General features: G+C 31.1%; 1 protein-coding gene across 1 annotated transcript; it reads right to left on the bottom strand.

Moving 5' to 3' along the window:
• Positions 1 to 26,424, bottom strand: LOC107447784 (cytochrome P450 4C1). Its single transcript, XM_016062799.4, has 11 exons — positions 25,965 to 26,424; positions 17,872 to 17,984; positions 17,674 to 17,759; positions 14,635 to 14,825; positions 13,149 to 13,218; positions 10,306 to 10,432; positions 8,083 to 8,271; positions 6,484 to 6,654; positions 5,134 to 5,200; positions 2,763 to 2,942; positions 1 to 321 (listed from the first exon to the last, which is right to left on the bottom strand). Exons 1-11 carry the CDS (start codon positions 26,185 to 26,187, stop codon positions 125 to 127), a joined length of 1,614 nt encoding a protein of 537 aa, XP_015918285.3. The 5' UTR covers positions 26,188 to 26,424; the 3' UTR covers positions 1 to 124.
• Between the last annotated feature and the right edge of the window lie 449 nt (positions 26,425 to 26,873).

Genomic DNA, 26,873 nt, shown 5'->3' with positions numbered 1-26,873 from the left:
TTTACAATAAGTACCAACTAGAACACTTTATGAAAATATTTCTTAATAATTTAAAAATGAATTTAAAGCATTGAGAGTGCAATTTAAAGCATGAGAATGTTAAAATATATAATAATATCAACGTTCATGGATAATAATAAACAGTTTTAAAATCAAAATCATCCGCCCTCCTTCGAATTTGTATCCGTATTTCACCTTCAGGTCTCATAACTATTTCATTTAATAAATTGATTTTGTCTCTTGGATCCAAAGATTTTACTTTGAACTTTCTAAGGATGGATGAAACCACAGTCTTGACTTCCATTAAGGCAAATCTTTGTCCTATAAGAAAAATAAATAGTAATTAGTTTAAGTTCTTTTTTGCAAAAAGTTCCCTTCCTCTGACCAAGCTACGGGTGTTCCAAAAAAGACTGATGGAATTTGAAAATCAATGATAAAAGAGCGGAACGAATGGTTTTTCGGGCATTATGTCTTGGAAATTAAGAATTACGTAACACGATTTATATAAACGTTCCGCCAATAGGTGACGCTGCAGGCATGCGAGAGCTTAAAGAAACTAAATTCGTGACATCCCCTGTCGGGATTTAGCAACGTCGGAATTTAGTTAGTGAGCACTAGTGAAGGATTTTGATGAAAATTTACACATTACATTACTTTGCATTATTAGAACAGCGGGTGTTTGATGCTTTGTAATTGTCGCTGTGCCATTTTAATATAGATTGTAATGATTCCTATTCCCTAGCGCCACCTATTGGGGTAAATTTAACTAAATGGGTAACATGGAACAAAAAATTAGTTCCTCAAGCACAATACAGCAAAAAATGTATTTTTATCAAGTTCCGTTCCTTTTTTTATTGATTTTCAAAAGCCAGCAGTCATTTTTGGGACACCCGGTACATTTTCTCAATTCAAATTAACTGCGTGTAATGTAACTTAATTAGTCAAAATATGATGAACTTCGGAGCAATGCTTTGATGTATTCATTTTTATCAAGATTTTTAAAATATTTAATATTAGCTAAATATCAATTCTTCTTACGAGTGAAAAAAAAAATAATTCAGAAATTTGTATTACTTAACACAAACTCAAACATGCACAAAACTTAAAGTCAGACGCATTTGATACATCATAACCCGTATGAAAACCCATTTGAAGGTAACACTCGTTTTTAGAAAAAATAATCAAAATAAAGATTATTATGGAAAAGAGATTATTATAACTAAACTAAAATTAAACTAAAATTATCAACGAATAAAAAAACTAAAATTATCTACGAATTTAGGTATCACTTACACCGAAAATGATTATATTTTTTACGCCTAATTCTTGATAGTAACAATTTATTACAATAATTACTTTTTCCATTAATTTTACTCTTAGGAATAATAAAGCTTTTATTTTCATTTCAATTACCGTTGATTTGAAATTATTTAACCTTTTAGCAACGCGTTTCAAGAAAGCAACTATAAACAAAAGCTTGAAAGAGTGTTTCATATGGCTTTATTAGGAATTCAATCCAGAAAATTTGACAGCTCACTGCATCACAAAGAAGCAGAAAATTAACAAAGAAGCAATTCAACAATTTAGGTAAAGTGAACAATAAACATTTGAATCAATAAACACATGGGAGGTATAATTACTCGCGTCCGTGAAATTCCTGAATTCACACGTGCCTCCTGGGTGGTGCTAAGTGAGTAACAGCGATCGGCTATGGCAGCTCGCGGCAAAACGAAGGAAATGAGAAGCTTAAAAGATTACACAACCAAAATACACTTTCAGTCATTTTTTCTTGACCAGCCTTCCTCACCACCTCTCATTGCATTTATGACCATATACACCTATATAATTCTTGACCTGCATTCAAATTTTTGAGAAATAGTTCTGAATTATCATATATGTTGCATGAAATGACTTAAGTCAATAATGTCTTTGAATATTATATTATACGGGGTTATTCAGAACGATGAACCCAATTTGATTAACTAAGTATTTACATGTTAGAAAATGGAAAATTTCTCTTTTTATGCCTATAAACATTCTTAAAAGAAACAACTTATTTTATGCTTATGCACTAAAGTGTGTATTTTTTAAAACTTTGGGGAAAAAATGGTGTGAATGGATATTTAAGATAGAATTACAATTTTTGGTTTTAAAAAATGATGAGTACAGAACATTAAATTTTTTTTTTCATTTAAGTGGACTTGATTGATTGATTTGTTAATTTACGTCGCACTAGAGCTGCACAACGGGCTGTTGGCGACGGTCTGGGAAACATCCTTGAGGATGATCCGAAGACATGCCATCACAATTTTGATCCTCTGCAGAGGGGATGGCACCCCCGCTTCGGTAGCCCAACGACCTGCACGCGAAGTCGAGCACTTCACGGTAGCACAGTTTAACGAGGACCAATACCGCACACCCTCGGTCCCTACGCAGACTGATCCAAGTGGTCACCCACCCGCACACTGACCGCAGTCAGTGATGCTTGACTTCAGTGATCTGCTTTGAACCGTGTCTTAACGATCAGTCCACTGCAGGACTAAGTGGGTTTGAATCAAAAGGCAATGTGCTCGAGATCACAAGGATTGAAGTGATTGGTCACCCCACATGAACGCCTTGCTTCATGTCTTTTCATTTACAACCATAAACCAATAATTTAAAAAATTTTAAAAAAGTACCGAATTAATCATTTACGTATAGTTATTGAATCAATTAAAAATGCCCGCTTTTAAATCTGCATATAACTTATTTACGATCCCAACCTATGCAATTTCGAGGTCCAGCAGAGAAAGGTACATATGCAAAAGGATGTCTTCCCGCACTATTTTCTGGAGAAAATCGATCGGGATCAAATTTTTCAGGATTCGGAAAGACTTCAGGATCTCTATGAAGAAAATAAACATTTACGTGACACATACTTCCTTTGGGTATCACATGTTCTCCTGTAAATAAAAAAAATCACACAATAAATTTGTAATTATCGATATCATCACACATAAATTGCTAGGAAAATGATTTATGGAACATTTAATCAAACTTTAAATGAGTTAATTTTAAAGTTTATAATTCGACATTAGAAAATAAAGATTGTTTCATGCCTTTATTTATTTGTTCAATCATGCAAATTCCATAAATCCTTGATTTTCATTTAAGCTATTCACGTGATAGCATTTACACTTTAAGCGTTTTAATTGCCTAAGGAGAGTTTTTCTTTGGTTACTTCTCAACTTTTTGTTGCAAAATGCTCTTAAAACCTTCTACCACAACAAAAACACTTTAAACTTGCTACTTAGTATTTTCAGAGAACTTGAAGTTTTAATGTTGTGTAATTTAAAAATTAAATAATTTTTTAACTAACACTTCCTGTCTATAAGAATAACTCGTATCCTATAATTCCCAAGATTCTGCTTAAGATTCCTCTAATTACGACTTACTTTTAATCAGAATGACATACATATGTCCTAATTTACTTATAATTCTGATTAATAAAAGTTAAATTTGAAGATTTCTAGAAATTTTAGTAAATTTTACTTATCAAAGGTTGTTTTGAATTAGTTGATGTTTTTATCAAATTTCTGAAGCATGTCCGATACTGAAGACTTTAGAAAACTTCTCTAAGCAGAGTAATTCAATACACAGGGATGCCAGCTGCTTCACTTTCTACAAAAGTTCTAATAAATTGGTAGTGAATGAGATAGTAAAACTTATAGAATCTATTTTTTAATTTTATTTATTATTATTTTTCTTTTTGCATCAAGCTTCTAGCGTAACTTCCACAACAATTATTAAATTCCCATTCCGAAGTATATAAGACATGTCGGAACACAGTGGATTGTTAACTTGCAATTTTTCACTGCGACATTGTCCTCCTCGCGCTGTTGCTACTCTGTCTCGATCATACTCAATGGGAACCTGTACACTCAACATCTAATAATAGTAAAACTGTAGAATAAATATAATTGCGCCCACTCTTTAAAAGTGCCACCACGAAATAATTGCAATAAAGTTGCATTTCATATGATACTTTGAATTCTTGATATGTAGGAGTGAAAAATTATTTAAAATAAAAAATACTAAACTCAAAATAAATTTCGTTACCACAAGAAAATATTTTTTGACAAAGTGGAGCAAATTGGCATCGTTGAATACAGCGATTACATACTTTGAGAAAATGTAGAGCATATCATAAATTTTGAAAATTTCATCCACATTTTTCGGCACAGTAGACACTTCCCAATTACAGACTATTTGTCCGATATCAGTTGAACTGTAAATTCCTAAATTATTTTAAATTCCTGTCAAGTTTGCATTCTTTCAAAATTATTGTAGAAAAATGCATTCAAATAGAAATAGTCGTTTTATAGTAAGCGACTGATTTGATAACCAAATTGGCTAATTTTGTGTAATCACATATATTTGAGTCTATCTGCGTACAGATTTTGTCAAAAATTAGAATAAATAGAATTTATAGAAGAAACTTTTTTTTGAAAAAATGTTAGCATTAATTTTACAGTGTACAAAAACAATAACTTGCCACCCTGAATTATTTTTAATCTAATCATCTGATTTTCACGTTCTAAGACTTAATCTTAATGGTTTGAGTTGGTGACCTCAAATATACTAAATAATTAGCACAAACGAAATTTTAAGTTACGAAATCATACACAAAAATTTACTTTCACTGACTAAACACCGACCTTTGACTTTCACTGACCTTTTTTCTATGAATTAGGATTTCTAATCCCCAAAATAAAAGGGGTTTTGGAATACCAAAATATAGGTATTCCCAGTCGTTGTTTGTTTCGATGTGATTTAAATCAGACTTATTAGAATATCTGAAAGTGACGTCACGCGTGTGCGTCTAACCTGATTGGCTTCTGAATCGACACATGTCAGGATTTACTTACGATGACGTCACTCGCAGGTAGCCAATTCGGAATTCTAGTGATGATTCCTACCTTCTCTCCAATCAGGTAACCGCAGTGCCAAATCTAAGAATAGATTTTCATCTACTATAGAAAGCATGTTTCAGCTGACATTCCCCAACAGGCATGTTTCAACTGACATTTGTGAAGTGTTATAATAATGCAGAAAAAATAATAAAAACGAAAAGAAAAATAAATAAACACTAACGACACTGAAGATCTTCCCTTATTTCTCGTCCAAAAACTGCAACTGAAGGATAGAGTCTCATCGATTCCTAAAATCAAAGATAACTCAAAACAAAGTATAAATATAATTGAGGAATTTAAATAGAATATGTTTATTTTTAATGTTATTTTTAATGTTATTTGATCATACTCAACCGGGACCTGTACACATTCAACTGCTAATAACACGTAGGAGAGACCTCACACAACAGTGATATTAATTTAGCTTTCACGATTAGTGCTCAAAGTCCGGAGGTCGTAATACAGCTCTCCGTGATATCCATTCATCGCTAAAAGTCTGGATACTCTATATAGAATTCTGGTGGGGGGAGCATCGCAGCGTAATAACCTCTACAATTATTAAATTCCCATTCACTAGTATACAAGACGTGTTGGAACACAGGGAATAATTGACTTGCTATTTGTGACAGCAACACTGTCCTCCTCGCTCTGTTGCTACCCAGTCTCGATCATACTCAACCGGGACCTGTACACATTCAACTGCTAATAGCACGTGGGAGAGACCTCACACAACAGTGATATTAATTTAGCTTTCACGATTAGTGCTCAAAGTCCGGAGGTCGTAATACAGCTCTCCGTGATATCCATTCATCGCTAAAAGTCTGGATACCCTATATAGAATTCTGGTGGGGGGAGCATCGCAGCGTAATTACCACTACAATTATTAAATTCCCATTCACTTGTATATTAGATATATATAATAGATTCTCTCTTGAGGTATCTCTTTTGATAGATGACGGTTGACATTTTTAGTAGCCTATCCCCATGTGTGTTTTAAAAGGAAGATCTCGTAGGAGACAGATTTTACAAGAACAGTGTATATATCATTATTTGATACCGAAAAAAAATCCCGAAAAAGGCATTGAAAACCACAATAACTCTCGAACTTAGAATTTGGAATTTAAAAAAAAGAAGAAGAAAAAATTGCGTTTAGCATTTTCCCAAGTAGGAATGTTATTATTTTTAAAAAATAAACTATATGATTTCTATCAATCGCCTTAATATAAGCCTTGAAAAGTATATAAAAGCTAATTTACTGTGAGTATTTAAAATTTTAAGCAAATAATGCTTTAAAAAATGTAATTTCAAAGAAATAATTTTTTTTTTTTTTTTTTTTTTTTTTTTTACATTTCAAATTATTCTTTTTTTTTCTTTATTTCAACAATGGGTCTAGCGATGTTTCTGTTAGTTAGCATACCATAGCTACATTTTTCATCATAAAAATACTCTATTTATTTAAAAATGCATCAAACATTAAGAACACGAAAGAGCTCTAATATAATAAGGTTAAATATCAAAAAACGAGACATACTTTCACCACACATTCCAAGTATTTCATATTTTTAATATCATCAACATCTACTTCACGATCACTCTCACCAAATATAGAATCCAATTCATCGTGAACTTTATCCTGAACCCATGGATGCAGTCCTATTAAATAGAGAGTCCAACTCATAGCTATGGAAGTAGTATCGTGACCCTATGAAGATAATAATTATTTAAATAATTAAAAACCAGCACACAAAAAATTGAAAAAAAATGATAGTTCAGAAATACCCTCTCAATTTATTTATTATTCTAAAATCTTTTTGTAAGTTCAAAATGAAGATAAAACAAAGGAAAATTACAGATTAATGAAAAAAAAGGGGAGGAAGAAAATTAATAATAAAAATAACAAAAACTGGGAAGAAAAAAAAATTTCGAAAAAAAGGATAAAATTCCTTTAAAAATCCGGAAAATAAAAGATATAATCTTTTCATCAGATATAATTTTTTTATGAGCTGATGAAAAGATTATATCTTTTATTTTCCGGATTTTTTTAAACAATTCTGTCCTTTTTTTTCGGGTTTTTTTCCCAGTTTTTTTTATTTTTATTATTAATTTTCTTCCTCCCCCCCTTTTTTTTCATTAATCTGTAATTTTCCTTTGTTTTATCTTAATTTTGAACTTATTTTATGAGTTCTATTTACTTGCAGCTTATGCGCAATAAATGAAACTTATTGTTCTTCTTAATTTTCTTTCGTGTTTTTTTTCTCTATTAGTTACCAGATGCAATTCTCTACAAAATTAAGAAAAAATACTTTTTATTTTCTCCCGCGCATGCGTAGTATGAAAGAACTTCTTTAATTACACATATCTTGAGCAGTTTTAAACGATTTTTTCTCAAATGTTAAAGCAATAATTTTCTAAATAAATTTAAATTGCTCCAAAAACCATGTTTAATTTTTTTTAATAGTTTTAAAGTTAAAGCAAAAACGCGAGAGAAAATAATTAGTTTTCTGATATAAATGTCCATATCTCTATTAATATTTAAGCTAGGTTAGCGAAATTTTGTGCATTTGTTGCATGTAATAACCAAAATAACAGTCACAAGTTACAAATTTGTTGCTATAATTTTTGTTGTAATAAGGTGTTCAAAAACACTTTTTTTCGTTTGCAATTTATTGTCATTTACTCCACTTATAAAAGTTTTTAACATCATTGATGTATATGAAAAATCACTCGCCCTAGCTACTACTAAATTTATAAAAAGATTATTTAAGTATTATTTTGAGAAAGATCAAAAAATGTGTTCAATATAGAAGTTTTTTCCATTATTTTGTCCAACCCCTTCATATGAAGTCAACGAGAGAAAAAACCAAAGTTTTCAAAAAAATGACATTAACAATTTTTATCACCATTCTGAAATAAATGACAAGGAAAACTGAAATCAGCAGTGTACAAACTATTTTTTAATGTGTATGAGAAAGCTTAAATTGAAATGCTACCTTTAATTACAGAGCCTGCGTTTGAGCTAAGGTATATGCTGCCCAGTGCTCGAGCTAAGGTCATTTCTAGTTCTTACCCATTCATATTTGTTTGTTTTAATCCCAATTGTGTTTATTGACTTATTATTTTTTTAATTTACCTCAAATGTGAAAGTATCCACTTCCTCTCTTATTTCTGTTTCTGAAATGGAATTGTTTTGAATATGCTCATCCAGTAGGAGATCCAACAAAGCTCTTTTCTTTCTCTTGTAACTACTCTCATTGCTACCTTGTGAATCGTCAGAAGACATTCTTCTTTCCAGCTTTGCCTGCTTTCTTTCAGAAATCAACTATGTACAAGAAAGGAAAGTCAAATTTGATCAAAAGAAAATTTATTCTCATATAAAAGCAACTTCCTAACTATAAAGCAGAATAAACAAAACAAAAATATCCGAGTGATATATTGCTTGACAACGCCCCAGACAGATTTTTTTTTTCCTTTTTGTGGTTCCTTTCGGGTTGCTTCTATACCCGAACTCTCTCAGTTCGATCACAAGCTACATAGTAGTTTAGTATTCTTGTTACAGCGAAATGTTTTTCACATAAATCAAAACTGTTTGGCATTTTACTAGACTCGAACTGCAAAGTTATATGTCATAAATATACGTATTACCACAGTACCTATTACTCTTTGACACAGTACTAATTGACATTATTTCTATTAACATAGTACCTATTAGCATATAACACGCTGCATATTATTATTACATATTCTTTTTTAAATCCAATAAATCGTCTATTTTTTGCGATTAACATACAATATCTGGCCAAAAGAGTTACGGACTTAGAACATCCTAAGCCATCTATGACAGCCTGGTAAGACAAGACTCTTCACCAGATTTTGATGGGTGACTATAGGAATTGACTTCCAGGCATCCTTCACAGGTGAAGAGAATACTTGCAGTGAGGATGGTCGATTTAGCTGGCTACGTAATCAAATCTAATTCGTCAAAAAGATGTTCTATGGCAGGGGTGGAGGACCTGCGGCTCGTGAGCCACATGCGGCTCTTTGAAGGATCATTTGTGGCCCTCGATAAAAGTACCCGCATTCCTTTTTCATCTTTCTGCTATTATATTTTAGTATTTTCCTGAATCCATTTGAAATTAACATATTTCAAGATGAATTTTCCATTTCCAATGTAATTATGACTCAAAACGCATCTGAAGAAATAGAATTAATAGAGATTCAAGACGATCAAGCTCTACAATTTAAATATAAGTCGACGTCGATTACTGAATTTTGGAAATTTTTACCAGAATCGAAGTATCCTGAATTAAAAAAGATTGCTTGTCGAATTATTTCAATATTCGGAGCAACTGTTTATTCCACTTTAAAATTCGTGAAAACCAAACTCCGATCAGTATTAACTAACCAGCATCTCAAAGAATTACTGAGAAGTTCTGTCACCAATTATTCACACAATTTTAAAGAATTATCAAAAGAAGTCAAATAAATGCGTTTAATTTTTAACATTTAAATTCATTACACATATCTTGTACTTTTATTTATATGTTTTCAATAAATATAATTTCCGCAGAAAAAAAATTTAATAACTTTTTTGCATAAATTTTAAATACATATTTAATTGCGAATCGCGAAAAATTTTAAATTTAGAAAAATGGCTCGACTATCAAGGAGCTTGGCCACCCCTGTTCTATGGGATTTAGATCGTTGATCCAAGAAGTCCAGTCCAGTTTTTGAACACAAATTTCGTCAAACCACGTCTGTGCAAGTCTCGATGTGGGAATAGAGCAGTTATTCCTGCTTGAAGAAAAATAGGCTTTCCCCGAAATATTACCATAGAGTTGGGAGTGCAGCATTGTCCAGAATGTCTCGTTCATCTAGTAGTACCTGTTTTCCAACCACAGGAACTAACGGACAGAGGTCAAACTATGAGAAACACCTCCACACCATTATGCTCCCTCCACCATAACAACCGGGTGTCCGGATGTTTTTGGCCGGTTAGTGTATTAACAAAACTATCTTTTTTTCTTTGTCATTTTGTCAGTTTCTTCTTCATTGATTTTTAAGGAATACGAAGCAGCCACGGGGCTTCGACCTTGTTTGGCAGAACGTGTAGGAAGTTGAGCCTATATTAAAAAAGACAAAGGTAAAATAATGCGCTGTTTCTCTCTCCTTGATTTACATTTTCAAAACCGTGCTTTTTCTAAAGGGCATTTGTCCTTGTATGCAAATGCCTTAGTAAAATATATAATAATTCTCACGTTTCGTACTTTGCCTAAAATCACCAAGCATTGAGAACATTGCCGGAATTTTGTATATGGTGGGTAAGCTGAACGATTATGCAAATATTTACACCTACTTTATTAGTAAATTCATGCACAATGGCACTTGTGTTAAGAAACTTTCTCCCTGCTGGAAAATATGGATAAATGTTTTCTATCCACAACCAAGGTCTAAAAAATCTTTGAAACACTAAATAAGTCAATCTGAAAAGATAAAAATATGCAAGAAATTTGTAATGAAAGTATATCTTTATACCTGTGGTTAAAAGTTAGACTAAACAAATCATCGAGCTTATTCGAATCAGTTGACTTAGGTGATTCGAATCAGTTACTCTAATATTTGGTTCAAATCACTTATGACTTTCGAATCACTTTCAAATCTTTTACTGATTCGAATAAGTTGCTGATTCAGAATACAAAACCGAAAATAGAACTAGTAATATAGAACAGTAACACTTAATCTCTCATGAGGAATGCATTGTAGATGTAATTGAATGTTTCATTATTAAGAATTCTTCTAAAGAAAAGAAAACAGGGTATAAACTTATTGTAGCTTTGTTGGTCTAAATTAGCTAATCACAAACAAAAATAATAATTTAACAATCTATAATAACAATCTTTAAGCCTGATGTCCCCTGAGTTTGCCAAACGGATCCCTGTAGGTTGCGTATTGTTATTATTATTATTATAATTCGGGGTCTACCAACCCTGCTTGCTATCGTTCGCCAACTCCCTTAACAGCTTTAGCAATCCCTTACGAACGATTCGCTTGCTCGCTTGGTTTCTTATTGCGCGATCTTCGGGAAAGCCGATATGGAAAGTTTTTATTTCATTATCGCTCAGTCTCTGTATAGAATTTCAGAATAACTAGGATTTTCCTTACTATGCACAATTCGGTAAGTAACATTCAGGATGGTAACTTTTAATTTCACGGGAGATACGTTTCAAATCAAGTAATCCAATAATAAAACGCTAAGCGTTTGCTGAAGAGTTAGTTAGAAATTTCAAAACTCTTCTCATAAATAAGTTTTGGTATTATATTTCGCATAACTTACTTTATCTTGTTTAACTTAAGCTAGAAACTTATGGAAAGAAATTCTAACAAAAAGTCGAACGATTACAAACTGGCCGCGCCACGAGGCCGTGGCTCAATGCCGGCTCTCTACAGAACATGAGTGTCTTTCCACTTACTTATACAGATAGAATTTAGTTTCTGATCCACATTGCTCTATATGCCGAAGGCAATTTAGTAATGGATGGCCGCCACGTTCTCCTTAGCAATGCTCTCCTTAGGGCAACTATCGTCAACCGATGCTGGAAGACGAGGCAAGCTTTCGAATTAAGAAATGACTCATATTAATTTTTATGATCATGTTATCTTGAGTTGTATTATTTCTATCCAGCGTCAATCCCCTCTGACATTTGAAATTTAAAAAATAGAACTTTAGCTTGTCTGTTTAAAGTGTTTGTTGAAACTTTTGGAACCTTTACATAAGTTGATAATATATAAATAAATGTCTACGTCAGGATAGTTATGTCTACATTATCTAGGAATTGAATTTTTAAACTAGCCTTTCAATTCCAATATCTTTCTCTTCTCAGTTTTGGAATGTTTTTGAAACAAGCACACAAAACTAAATTTATCTTCGATTTCAACTTTCAAAAATTGGGGCTAAAACATTTCTTCCGTAATAACAAAATGCATTCAAAAGTTTCGTGGCTTTAATTTTATCACAACATATAATTTATATTCTTTAGTTTTTTGAGTGATCGTAATACGTAATAAGTTATTTTTCTTACCCAAAGACAGCTACGAGTTTCTAATTTAAGATAAATTAGAAAAAATTTCAACTTAAGAAACATCAAGCAATGGTCTTTGAGAAAGAAACGTCAATACAGTATACACCTGATATAAGTATATACCTGGTATAGGTTTTATTCTGGTATAGCCAGGTACAATGTGCATTTTTATTACATTTACTAAGAGACTGGGTAGTTATAAACAATAACCTAGATAGTAACGAGAATGTCGGGGCCATTCTCCGGTTTACTTTTCCGGCATTCATTTTTTTCTCTCTAAAATAATGGGTTATTACCCGGATTGCATCTGTCCCGTATACCTTTCATTGGTATTTTTTTAGGGGCAATTTTCTGTTTAAAATTGACCAATATTTCCCGTACTGTCTTTTAAAGTAATAGCCCATTGCCCGGATTTCACTTGTTTAGTAATCCCTTCACTAGTTTTTTTTTTTTTTAATATTAAGATCCATTACACAGATATTCTTATACTGATATTTTCCTTATCAATCCCGGATGAGAAATTCGTAGCTGTCTCTGAACAAGAAGAAAAATTATTATTAATCCAAATTCTGATCAGTATTTCAAATTCTGCAATCGAAAATAAATTCTGTCTGCAGCTCCCATCTTGAGAAAGATGCAGACATGCGTTTCCTCACCTACAAAAAATAATTAGCTACTGAAAAAGTCCACTCATATTATAAAGATGCTTAGAACTAAAGAGGAAAGTCAAGTTCAATTCTAAGATCTAAGCAACTTGATAACTTATTTCTACAACAAATAAGAGCCTTCCTTATCCTGGTAGGAAGCTGGATACCTGTGGTATCGGCAAATATGTCTGGTACAGCTTGACCATTGTCGACTTTCCTACCGTGCAGTTTGGCTCCCACTTAATTAAATTTGCACCACGTTCTTAAACCTCACCACAGTGTCAGTCAATAAATTCATATAATGTTAGAGAAAAATCAGTGATAAAATGTGCTTACTCTATGACTCCTTTCATCTAGGCACTTGTTGATTTCATTTGAATATTAAATTTATACTGCGTTCTTAAACCTCACCACAGTGTCAGTCAATAAATTTATATAATGCTAGAGAAAAATCAATGATAAACTGTGCTTACTCTAGGACTCCTTTCACATAGGGACTCGTTGGTTTCGTTTGTGTGTGCATTTCTGCTCCCATTATTGACTCTGCAGAAAATTAAATAAGCTTCACGTGTATAATGAAGTAAGTATACATATTATTTTACAAATAGCATGCAAACTCAATCTATAACTTTTCTTATTCTGTATGTAACATTTTGAATTTATGGAATTTAAACTATAAAATTGTTTTTCGACGATACAATTTTTTAAACAATTCCCCTTGCTACACTGAAATATTATTAATAAAATTAAAAATGAGATAATTTTATAACATAAATAACAAAATTTTACCAGCATATTGTATTATATGTTGTCAGTAAAAGCAATTACAATTGCTTGTTTGTAATCAGAAAAATCAAAGTCAAAAGCAAAATCAAAGTTTGTTTGTAATCAAAAGCAATTGTTTGTTTGTAATCAGAAAATATTAAGTGTTCAGTGAGCAAAAAAAGTGTTTCTGTTGATGAGAACTTAAAAAGTGTGTGTATTAAAAATTCCATCTCTCAAAAACTATTCGAGAGCAAAATTACGCTCTTTACAATGGTATAAAAATTTGTATACCTTACTTCTGAAAATTTTTCAGCTATTATTAAATAAAAATAAAAACAATTTATAAATAATAGTCAAAAATTATTTCTTCCATATTTTCTTTGAATAAACAAATTTTATAACTGTGTCCACACTCTCAAATTAACATGAAGGAATCAAAACTTTGGACTGCTCTTCCGTCCAAACTATTTGGGTCATTTGTCCCTGACTCCCCAAATTTTGAGGGCAAAGAATACAAATTTAAAAGGTACGTGCGTCGAAAAAAAGGAATGTTTATTCAGAGAAAGTACGTTCTTATCTCTGATTTTGTAATTTAAAATGTCGGCTGTACTATTTATATTGCATATTCTAGTGTAAAGTTGCTACATCACACTTACGTCCAAATTTCTGCAGCTTAACTTTTTTGACTTAGTCTCTTAGTTTTTCGATCCAAATGTAAATTTTCTTTTTCAAGTCAACTTTCCTCAGTTATATTTATTTTGACCTACATGGCATTTTAACTTTTAATTGATTTCCTGATATCGATACCTTTTTTTATTTAACTGAGACAGAGCGAAGGTAGCCTGATTCCGGCGTCACTTGATGAACAGACTTCAAGAGTGTGGGTAACTCTACTCTTCGGGCATAATCTATTAATTTTTGAATTGTTAAGCCTCCGTCTCCCCACTATAAGTCTGGAATTTCAAGATATTTTAGAAATATAAAAGATTAAAACATAAATATAAAAATCATCTCACTGAAATAACCCCTTTAGTTCATTAAGACTGAGTCCTAATATGTAAAGATTCGATCACTAGATCAAAAGTCATTCAGGATGTTCCCTTTTTTTCTTTTTGTGCCAGCGCGTTACATTCACCTTATATTATATTTTACGTAATGAAATATGCATATATGACACGATACATTCATACTTACCACATATAATATCTAAGCTACATCGTGAAATAATAGGAAGAATGTCCACATGATTCACTTTGGATTGTTTGTCTAGAATATCTACTAATATTTTTGATTGTTTGCTAAAAACATGTTGGAAATCTTTCAAAATATTGAAATGGAATGCTGGTGTCAGCAGCTTCCTCCTGTGTCTCCACTTTTCGTCATAGCTTGAGACATAAAATTATGTTAGTAAATTTATGCCAATTGTTATAATTGTTAATAAAAAAAATTCAATTCAACTATTTTAATTAATTGGTTATTTCTCACGATATTAAAAATATCGTAAGGGCCGTTATTTAGGGTCTTTTGTTTTGGTTCGCAAAAATTGTAATACTTAGGAACTTGAAATTGTAGAGCTTCGTGGAATAATGTCCAGGGAGCTGGTTTAAATAAAAGCTTTAAACATTCCAGACTCAGTTCGAGAATTAACTGTTAAACTTGTAGAAAAAAATACCATGTGGGTCAATCTGCAGGCCGAAAGGATTAAAATACAGACTTAAAATTCCGCATGCTGAAGGAGCTGTCTTTGCTAATGAACTTAAGGTATCCGATTAGTTTCGACAACTTTTTTTTAAATATTAATAAAATTTTTTAAAAAACTAGTCTGTTAGTTTTATTGTGTGTAAAAACTTAAACTAACAAAAAAAGTATCATTATTATTTTCCTTTCTATAGCTATTTTTAGGTAAAAAGAAATTTTCGAAGATACGCAAATTTTTATCGCCTAAAAAATCCTTTGAGAACTTAATTTAGTAAGCTATTAACTATGTTTTAAATTATTATCCTTAGGCAGGGACATTTTGGTTGGTAGGGAGCTGGGCCCAAGTCCAAGACGCAGTACGTTCAATCCCCGCTTGCCCTGGTGGACGTTAAACCTGTTGAATCACAAAGTCCTCCACATTTCCATAATAAATCAATACCTAGGGGTATTGAATTGGAGATTGATCGTTCTCTGGTTCAGGTCAAAACTACGATCTGTGGATGAATGAATGGATGCATCCGCCCTGTAAACGGGCTTTGACATGTGCGTGACTGAAGTCGTATCCTTGGCCATAGATAGCGCCACTGAAGGACAAAAAATGCACCCTCTGTCTTAAAATTCCCTTGGTTTCACCAAGCAGCCTTGTTAGTATTGGTAAATGGCATCAACAACAGCAACAAACAACATATTAAGGTGAGATAGAAAATGGCCATAATCTGAAGCAAGGTTCTGATGAAGGAAGATGGATGATTAACGACTATAGGCAGCTTATTGAGGCCTATAAATCGAAGGCTCTGCGAATAAATTTTGCCTTGGCTGTTGATCAGCTGGTTTTGATTTTTGGTTTTGAATTTGATCTGCCGGTTCTGATTTTGAATTATAAATAACACCAATTCCACTTCCCCTATATTCACACTAGCCCTCCTCTTCCTTATATGCCCTTAGAGTCAGCAACAGTTTTCGATTTCGGAAACATCTCCGGGATTGAAGTAGAAAAATTGTGTTTGGGTAAAAATATCCTCCTAAAACTATTTTTTTTTCTCCAAAATTGCTTTTTCGAAACATCACATTCATAAATTTTTTATTCTTGCGTAAGTATCGTGATTCAAGAATATAAATATTTCTGTATTTTTCTACGAAATTCGAAGGTTCGAAGATCTATTGCGAAGTACAAAAGACTTTCTATTTTTCAATAGTTTTGTATAATTTCTTATTGTCTGAATTTTTGGCATTATCTCTTCTTCCATTTAAGCATTTTTTTAAACTTTCACTCCAGTGACTACCACTCATTCCTAAATTTGAAAGAAAATGGATTCATCAGAAGGTTTAACTCTTTTTCAGTGACATATCAGGGTATATGACTAACAAAAAATGCCATAGTATCGAAATCTGTGATTATATGGAGAAAAAGGTAGGGGAGAGTCGGGTAGCCCCGCCCACTTAAGGAGTATTGTTCATATTTTTGTATAATATTGAGTAATAATCAATATTTTTGTATGTTTCTATTGTTTTATGATCTAATTAAATAATGCAAAAAGAATAAATCAAAAAAAGAATAGTTTAACTTAAAAAAAATAGAAATTTAAAAAAACATGTTTTTCAGCTCTTTTCAAAATGCGTCGGGTAGCCCCGCCCAGTTACAAAAATTGTGTTTTTTTACTGTTTTTCAGGTGTAAATGAAAATGACCAATGTATTGACAATAGATAAACCTCATTTATCATTTTTATCGCAAAATTATTTTATTTATTACATATTTATGTACTTTCAGTGAATTCTATCATTTAATAACAATCATTTAATAGCAACAATATTTGTTGTTAAAAATGCATATAACATTCAAATTTGAAGTAATAAAATAATAATCTTTGCAATAGTACATTTATCGACGAAATAAAATCGAGCGGTGATACCCGACATTCATGTGAGCGGGGATACATGAAATCCAATTTTTTTGTATATTTGTAAGTACTCGAACAATTTTTCACATATAGACTTCTTTCTTTGTGCAAATTAAACTTAAGACTACATACTTTAATGCTGTATGTATAGAAAAAATTATTTTTTTAGTATTAAAATGAAGTTTAATGGAAACATTCATCCCATTTTTCTTAATTTCGTGACTACTGTATTCAACATATTTTCAAAACTATTGTTTACCATGTTAACAGCTGCAGAAATACTTGAAACTTGGAAAATAATATTTTTTTAATATAACAATTAATGTCCGATGGCCCATTGACTTAAAAAAATATTCTATGCATATGAAATTGACAGTGGGCGGGGGTACCCGCTCTGCGGAGCTACCCAACTCTCCCCTAATTAATTATTTTTAAAAAGTTGGAAATGTTATAGAAAAATATTTTTCAATTTCTTAAAATGTATAACTTAATTAGGGGAATAGCCTTGTAGACAATATTTCTCTGGAATTTCCGTTAAAGCTCTCTTTAGTATATAGAAAATATAAATTTGCCTGATGTTCATAACGAAGAGAATGCGTTATTTACCATTGTTTTCTAATGAAGAATAATACTTACCTTGTTAATAGACCCATACCTAACCAAGGATGTAGAAAATTGTAAAGAAAGCTCTTTTTTAATTCGTTGTTTTGATGCAAAACTACCTAAAGAAAATATTAAATTTTTTCTTCAAAACTATAATTGAAAATCATTTTAAAATATTATTATTTAAAAATAACTAACTAAAACGTAAAAATGACATAAAACTAAACATACCTCAACAGTATCAGCTCGATATACACTTATAAAAGGTATTGTAAAATTCCATGCATGATGTATTCCGTCTTTATAAAATAATGTGTTATATCCTTGAAGGGCCAAGAAATCGTCTATAGAGAAACATTAAATTATATAAAAGTTGTAATTCAATAATGTACACCGAAGAGCCATTACATTATGACATCCCTGCTAATAACATGTAGGACGACCTTTAGCCCTCAAAACTAATAGCACCCGCGATGGCATTGATTCCCCAAGGTGCTGATAGGTAGTCTGAGGTATCTGGTACCAAGCGCTCACCCAACTGGTCTTGCAATTCCCTCACATTGCGAGGGGGTAGAGTGGCAGCACGAATTTGGTTTTCCAAGTAGGACCGCAAATGCTCTATTGGATTAAGGTCAGGTGAATTTGGGGGCCAAGACCTGACACTTGAAAGTCACTGGAATGTTCCTCGAACTAATCCATGACATGGTGCATTATCCTGTTGGTAAACACCATCTCCCGCACGAAAAACTGTTGCCATGAATGGGTGACTCTGGTCTGCTACTATGTTCAAGTAGTTTCTAGACGTCAGGGACTGTTCTATGAGGATTATAGGTCCTAATGTGTTCCATGAAAACATTGTTCCTGGGCTAGAAACCATGAAAATCTGGGCGAGCCCATTGCAACAGAAGGAAGGTGGTCATAATATAATGGCTCTTCGGTGTATACTTCTATTAAAAAAAACGAGAAAAGTATAGTCATTACACGATTTCTTAAGAAGGAAACACCACTATGAAATTTTCAACCAAAAAAACTCTTGTTTTCTCATTAATATATTAAGAGCTGAGTGTTATTTTATAGAATTAGGACAAATTAAAATTTGCACATTGGCAATGAAAAACAAGGATATGGCTTGCTTTATTTCTTACTTTTAACTCGTGTGACGCATAGTAGTCCAGACTTAGAAAAAGCTGACCAAACATGATCCTTACTACAATGGAATGCCTGCAAGTGACGCATTAGTGATCCTGATTGGTTGTTGAAACGTGGCATTTTCTTACATAAGTAATTGTCCTTTCCACTTTATTTCGAGAAACCCAAGTCTACCAAATACCAATTTTCTTAAATAACACAAACTATGTTCTTTCACAGAAATTTTAATTCTATCACTATATATTTACACAAAGACTTAACACAAAGACATACACGAAGTCATGTAGAAAATAAACAAATTTATTATGTATCGAAGTTGCCAGGTACTCATAGCAAAAATATACCACGGATGCAATAAAATACATAAACAAATAATAAATCTAAGTTAAGTAAAGGAAGCAGACTAGAAAAAATAATATTTCAACAAATTCGATGTGCTATATATTCGATGTAACTATTTCTGCACCTCTGTATTTAATCATCTTGACATTAATTAGCATTTTAAGTAATTTAGAAAAACTTGGCTCAATTTTAATATTCTATATTGCTGATAAAGATTAGCTAACGCTGACGTCATAGATCACATAAGTGGGTGGTGGTTGTCTTCCTCTTGGAGTTCTACAATTCTACATTTTTTTTCATTACTAAAATAAGGGTTCTCGAGGTATCTGGTTAAGAATTTGAAGTTAAAATTTCAATTTTAGAAATAATAGATCCTAAGTTCAAAATGAAGATGAAGCAAAGGAAAATTACAGATTAATGAAAAAAGGGGGGAAAGAAAAGTATTATTAAAAATAACAGAAACTGGAAAGAAAAAAATAGTAATCAGGGGAAAAAACGATAGAATTCTCTTAAAAAAATCCGGAAAATGAAAAATATAATCTTTTCATCAGCCCACACGATTATATCCGCGAAAAAGAGTGCTTTCTGATATTGTATCAATGTAGCCAAAGCGAAATATATCAATACAATAGTGTGAGGAGCACTCAAAAAAATTTTACGAAAATCACAACAAATAAAATAGAACACAATAAGTAAAAATAACACGTAAAAACAGAAAATAAAATAGAAAGAAAAAACAGAATAAAACATAATCTATAAAGCGAGTAGCGAAATCAAATGAACTTACATGAAAGAGAAATTTTTCAAGAATGATTTAAAATATTTTCGTATCATGATTGCCAGATTTCAAAATTTGAAAAGAAAAGCGCAAATTGAGATAGAGACGTAACTAGAAGAGTTTTGTTTTAAAGTGCGTTCGTACTGCATTACTGAAGTGTTATGTTATATATATATATATATATATATATATATATATATATATATATATATATATATATATATATATATATATATATATATATATATATATATATATATATATATATATATATATATATATATATATATATATATAAATAAATACAAGAAAACACTAAGAAAGTTAAGAAAAACAATAAGTATCATTTATTGCGCTTAAGCTGCAAGTAAACAGCACTCATTAGATAAGTTCAAAATGAAGAATAAAACAAAGAAAAATTATAGACATATGAAAAAAAGGGGGTGGGAAATAATGTAACAATGTAATGTAACAATGTAACTAACAAATCAAAACTCAAAATAACAAATCACTTCAGCAGTGCAGTAAGAACGACACTTTAAAACCCTCTTGTTACACTCTATTTGCGCTTTTGTTTTCATCTTTTGTTTTCATATTTTGTAATCTGGCAATCTTTCTGCGAAAACATTTTTAAATCATTCTTGAAAAATATCAGTCCAAGTAAGTTGTTATGATTTTGCTACTCGCTTTATAGTCCCCTTTTTAATGTTTTTACTTTTTATTTTATTTTATGATCTGCTTCTACATGTTATTTTTACTTTTTATGATCTATTTTTATGTAGTTATTTTATAAAAAATTTTTTGAGTGCTCCTCACACTATTGTATTAATATATTTTGCTTTGGCTTTATTGATACAATATCAGAAAGCACTCTGTTTTGCGGATATAATCGTGTGGGCTGAAGAAAAGATTATATCTTTTTTTTCCGGTTTTTTAATTAACATTTCACTTTTTTTTTTTTTTTAATAAAATGTTGTTTGTTATTTTTTTACTTATTATTTCCCACCCCCTTTTTTTCATATGTCTATAATTTTTCTTTGTTTTATTCTTCATTCTGAACTATATATATATATATAATCTCCATTCTAATGGACTAGTTATATTAAAAATAATTATGTTAACAAATATGAAAATTCAGGCCATATATTACTATTATAAAAATATATATTATATGCTCCAATGATTTTAATTATTTTCCATAGCTAAGAGATTTTTTTACCATGGGGGCAAGTTCCTTCACAGTTTTTTCATAAGTATTACCCTGTTGAGAAATTGTCTCATCACTATAGAGTCTTACCCTTGAACTACCCTACTTCTAGCCTTACAACCCTTGAACAAAACTCCGTTGTGGAGCAATCTAGAATTTTTACAAGAATATATTTTGCAATGACGTGATAGATTCTTGTGGCACGCGTTAAGATTTTTTTTTCACTAAAATATCATCATATGAGGGAAACATATCCTTGATACGTTTTTCACATGATACTGGAATTTCAAAAAATCTGCTGTCCTTATCATAGAAACCACATTTGCTCGCTTTTGTAAGAAGCTTTAAATTTGTATTTAAATTTTTTTCGGACATCTCTACACTGTACAATCTATGGTTTAATGTCTCTCCAAATATAATATTGACTAACCCAAAAAACTGTGTGGAAAATATTTCAGCTTAACACCAAATCAAGGTTTCATATGGAATTAAATCAGTGAATTTTAAATATAAATTTTTATAATGGTATAAGTTTACACCAAACTCTAGCTCATTCACACCAAGCGAGATTTTCTTTTCGGAAAACTCTGTTGTTGAGCTTTGAATATCGCCAGGAGTTTGTTTTCAATCAGGAATAAGTTGTCGTGATTTAGTGAGCCTTTGACTCTGCTATGCACCAAACAAAACAAAAATTTGACGTAAAAACTAGAATATTAAGGTACTCAATTTTTTGCATAATTTTGAAGAATGTGCTTTTTGAGGGCCAAATACAAAATTAGAACAAAATTGGTCAAATAATTCCTGAAAATTCCTGAATTTTAACAATACGGCTTTTTTAAAATTCGATTTCTCAGAACTATTCGACCAATTTTGTTAAAATTTCGTATTTTCCATTTAAAATTGCATTCTTTAGAATTTGATGTCTTAAACCTTAGAATTCAACATTTTTTCAACCATTAATGGAGTACAATAATGAAAAGTAATAAATATTTATTGAAACTTATATTTTGCATGGAATTCTCTATGGATACACTAATTTTATAATCGTGTGCAAAAACTTTTTGATTCGTTTAATAAGTTCTCAAGATATGGTGAAATACGCAAAAAGTAAAATTAACATTAAGGGGTTCAAACTTTGGACCGCTCTCCCGACCAAACTATTGAGACCCGTATTGCGGCTGCCCCCTATATTGTGGGGATCAAAAATCTGAATCTGTCGGAAAAAAAGGTAGATTTATTCAGGGAAAGTACGTTTTTAGTCTGATTTCGTAACTTACTAATTAATTGTCTACACTAATTAATTAGCTTATTTGAGGTCACCCCCTTCAGCCATTAAAATTGAGTTTTTGAACGTGAAAATCCTATTATTCGATCAAAAGTTATTCAGGAAGATCTATTTTTTATTTTGTCGACTTTAAGTTTTAGAGTAAAGAGAGCAATTAGCAGCAGTTTTCTTTTCATGATTCAAAATAATTTAAAATCTCCGTTATTTGATATTATGATAAAATTTACTATTTGAAAAGTAGGACATTTCTATTTACCTAACCAATTCAAGATATGCAGATTGTGTTATCCAGTTCTTTAATCAACACCATTTAAATAAGTCATCATTTGAAACAGATAACATAAAAGAGATAACTTGAACTTTATATTGCATCTTATCATTAAGAAATGTCTTTTGCATTAAAATTTAAATAGCAATTTTCAATTACAATCAAGTAATTTTCTCTGGTATTTATCCCTTTCAAAAGCCGTGAGAGAAAGTCTTACTACCTAATCATATATGGAACTGAAAGTCGTTTACCGACTTACTAATTAAAGCTAAAATCTATCCAAAATTTATTTATTCACCATTATCTGTTGCACTTCCCGGAGACTTTACATTATTAAATTAATCGAATCAAAAAAATCAACTCAAAAATATAAAATTCAGTAAAAAAATTAAAATTTTATAAAGTGAATAATTTAAAAGCATGAAGTAAAAAATAAGAAAGTAATAATAATAGAGTAAAAAATATTAAAGTAAATCTACACTCTGAAACTGAATCGATGTCACTGTGATTCAGTTTCTTACTTTTGAAAATGAAATAAATGTTTCTCAATTGATCGGAAGCGTGATATTAAATGCAGTTCTCAGAGATTTTTGTTCTCTGAGATTTGTTGTTCTGTTGAGATTTGAAGTTCTCTGAGACTTTTGAAAGCATTTTTGTCGAATCAAAATTAGATTCTGAAATTTTTGACTGAGTAACACCTGGACTGCTGCTTATTAGCTACGATTTTTAAACTGTAAAAATATATTTAATCATATTGTTTAAAATATGATCTCCTATGTTTCTAGTTGAGGCATTAAAAAAAGTACAACATTCCCCAACAGTCCATTCTAGGCCGATGGAGTTATGGAGTTTAAGGTGCCACAATTTTGTGATCAATGGCATAGTGATGGCAATATGATCAGCATAGCATTGTGCAACGAGCTTCGTTACTTCTAGATAAGTTGGTGCCCATCGGTCTAAAGCTGCGTGAGCTTCAAGCCAGGAATTGAACCCCAGTCCTTTTAAATAGCAGCTCAGTTCCTAAATCGCTAACTCAACGGGGTCCAGTCGAGGAGGGTATGCTTAAAATGTTTAATTTAAAGCGTTAGAAAGAGAAGGACACCCTTGGAATTTTCATTTAATGGGTGATTTCACATTTAGCAATATAAACTAATTTAACTTCAAAGTAAAATTGGTAGCCACGTTTACATTACCTTTTAGTATTACCTGGTAACATTACAAGAATGCTGCTTTTGTTGCTACCCGATATATTTGCAAGAAACTAAGTGCAATTAAAGAGGCAATTAAAGAGAACACAAATTTTTAAAAAAGTTTCTCCTTTTCATTCTTAGGAACGGTGCTGATTTATCGCGTTACGAAGTAATATCACCAGGATGTTGCCCTTTTAAGTTTCCCAAAATATTTGCAAGAAACTAAGTGCAAAGAAAGATAGCACAAATGTTTAAAAAAATTTCACCGAGCGATTAAATAATTCTTATTCCAAATATAATGCAACGCAATATTTTATATTTAAATATACCCTTATTTTTTAGTACTTGGAATATTTTTTTCAAAATTTGTGCTCTTTCTTACAATAGATTAAAGAGAGGTAAATAAAAAAACCGGTTTATGGGATGTGGGATAATAGAAATGTCATTATTAATAATACATGTTTTACTATAATCAATATTTGAGTTAATCTGGGTTGTAGGTACCACTGTTCAGTTTCCACTTGCTTGATATTCACACCGTTTTCTTTTTTAATGTAAACAGCCATTCCTAGTATTCTCCAAACTTGTTTTAAGGTGAAGTGCCATTACGTAATATTTCTTGCATACTTATTTAAGGTTAAATACTATTGCCCTCTATTACCTATACTGATATTTTAATGCTTGATCTGCTTTTTATCAATATAATTTAGAATGTTTTTTCTTCTATTATCAATGTACAACGATGACCTCGTATCTCTCTCGAGTCTTCTATTTTTAAAAAGTTCGATAAAAAATGTTAAGATTTATATCTAGCAACATCTAATCTCTTCTGCCTTCTCTTTACCATTTTTCTTCTAAATTTTATTTAATCTTTTTTTTTAAATGACGTAACTTATGTAATGAATATAGATGGATGAATTTTGCTTCAACAATGTATAAATAGCCATTATTTATAGCAAAATTAAATTTAAAAAATTCTCTGGAGAAGCACTGAAAAAGCGCAATAGCTTTTAAACACTATAAAGCTTAAAATTAAAAATAAAAGTGGCCCTTTCAGCACGGTAAATCCTAGCTGTGTTATTTCCTTTCAGCTGGCAGTAACTCGGCCTGCATGGTATTTTTTTACGATAACAATTAAATGGTTGATAATTTTCAAAGCTAATAATCAAATAAAGTAAAATTGAATAATAAGCATAATTGAAAAATAAGTATAATTGAAAAATAAGTATAATTGAAAAATAAGCATAATTTATTTTTATTCCATCGTAATCCTTGTGTATTTTTCTACACACTTTCGTAATTTAAGTTGATAGGTTGTATAGTTTTTACGCATGAAAACAAAATGTAAAAAACGAAAACATGCACTATTAAAACAATTAAGAAAAAGGCAAATATGTAGCAAAGTAGGTACAAAAAATTGCAACAACTTAAAACCAGTAAAATTAAAAAATAAATTCTGATTAAGCTCAAAATGACACTTTAAACGCGTCAGATTTGAACTCTGTAACCTGCAGAGTCACCAGCATGTTATTTTTTGCTACATGTTTACGAATCATAAACTCTCGAACTATATTTTGAACATTAATATTTTTTAATTTCATTGTACTCTCAGTACATTTTTCCACACATCTTGGTAATATCAAGTTTCTAAATCTCATATTTTTGCTCAGCAAAACAAAAAAAACGATCATCTAAAGCATCGGTGGTTTCAGCATCATTTACGATACATTATAGAAACGAATGCTCAAGATCTACCTAACTTATCCAGATAAAAATAGCTACAAAACAATTTCTGACATTATTTTTAGTCTATGGAGAAATCATGGTGTATATAGATTTTATTTTTACGGGACCACTTAGTTGCAGCTAAATTCAAATGGTACAAACAGAGTCTAAAAGAACAAGAAATGCTAGAAATAAACAATCGATTGATAAAGAACTTTTTACCTATTTCAAAGTAACCATTTAATTGCACTAAAAATTCAAACAGCTCAAATTAAAAAAATAATAAAATAACGAACATTATATATATGATTATTAGCGATTTCTATGGAACCTTTAATTGCATTAACAGTGAAAATTATAGAAATAATCAATGAACTTACAAACATGAGGTGAAGCAATTACTTTCTGGAATCTTTGTGGCTTTATGAGAATTGCGTGACCAATAGGATAAAAAAATCCAAGACCAAGACCAGGAAGTTTGTTTAGATCATTTACTAATTTTCTGGGATGGATTAAGATAACGCATGCAGTATATAATAACACTATGGAAATAAATATAATAATTACATACAATAATATACTCATACTGCCAATCGCTAGCATTGTTTCTCTTATGAAACAAAAGCATTCACACAAAATTATTCATACTGGTTATCGCTCTTATATCTGTAAAAGGTTAAGAAGAAACAAATGCAAAATCAGTGCATCTTATCTATTTTTCGCTTTTGATAAAATTTATAAAGCAGAATGCTTATAACTATGAGTGTCTGCGTTTACATTATACAAATCCGAAACCCTGATCCGATTCACATGAAATTCGGTTTATATACGTTCAAAGACAAGTTTTTCTTACGTTTCTTTCGATGGTTATCAGAATTAAAATCAACCTTCATAATTTCGTAACGAATGATGATAACGTCACGGAATTTGTATTTTAAAAGGTACACGAAATCAAGTATTATTTTTATATTGGCTCGCGTTTTTATGCTTCTATAAAATTCATATTTGTAGGGAATCTAACATTATGAAGCCGCACCGGAATGTATACAATAAATAATTTTTAAAAAAAAAGGTTGTGTATAAGGTGCCATAAATGTGTCAACCGGTGTTATTAGAGTAATTCGGAGTATTAAAAATTTATTTCCACAGTTCCTATTTCCACTTTGCATATTAGGTTGCTTTGTATATTAGGTTGTCATTATAACAGTACTAATGGTAGTATCTACAGCATTTAATACTACATTTAATTTAGCATCACAATTGCCAATAATAGTTCGGCGATTTTTTAC

This window comes from Parasteatoda tepidariorum, chromosome 6, assembly GCF_982258835.1.
Source record: "Parasteatoda tepidariorum strain Cologne lab strain chromosome 6, Ptep-v5.0, whole genome shotgun sequence".
Lineage (NCBI taxonomy): Eukaryota > Metazoa > Arthropoda > Arachnida > Araneae > Theridiidae > Parasteatoda > Parasteatoda tepidariorum.
Note: the sequence above shows the minus strand (reverse complement) of the source record. Positions and strands in the feature narration are given on the sequence as shown.

What these genes read in the sequence shown, in the direction of transcription:
- LOC107447784 (XM_016062799.4), bottom strand. Translation starts at nt 26,187, where the DNA reads ATGCTAGCGATTGGCAGTATGAGTATATTATTGTATGTAATTATTATA. An exon ending in ATCGAGCTGATACTGTTGAG is followed by an intron (nt 17,760 to 17,871) that starts GTATGTTTAGTT and finishes TATTTTCTTTAG; the next exon opens with GTAGTTTTGCATCAAAACAA. An exon ending in TGGACCTCGAAATTGCATAG is followed by an intron (nt 322 to 2,762) that starts GTTGGGATCGTA and finishes TTTTTCTTATAG; the next exon opens with GACAAAGATTTGCCTTAATG.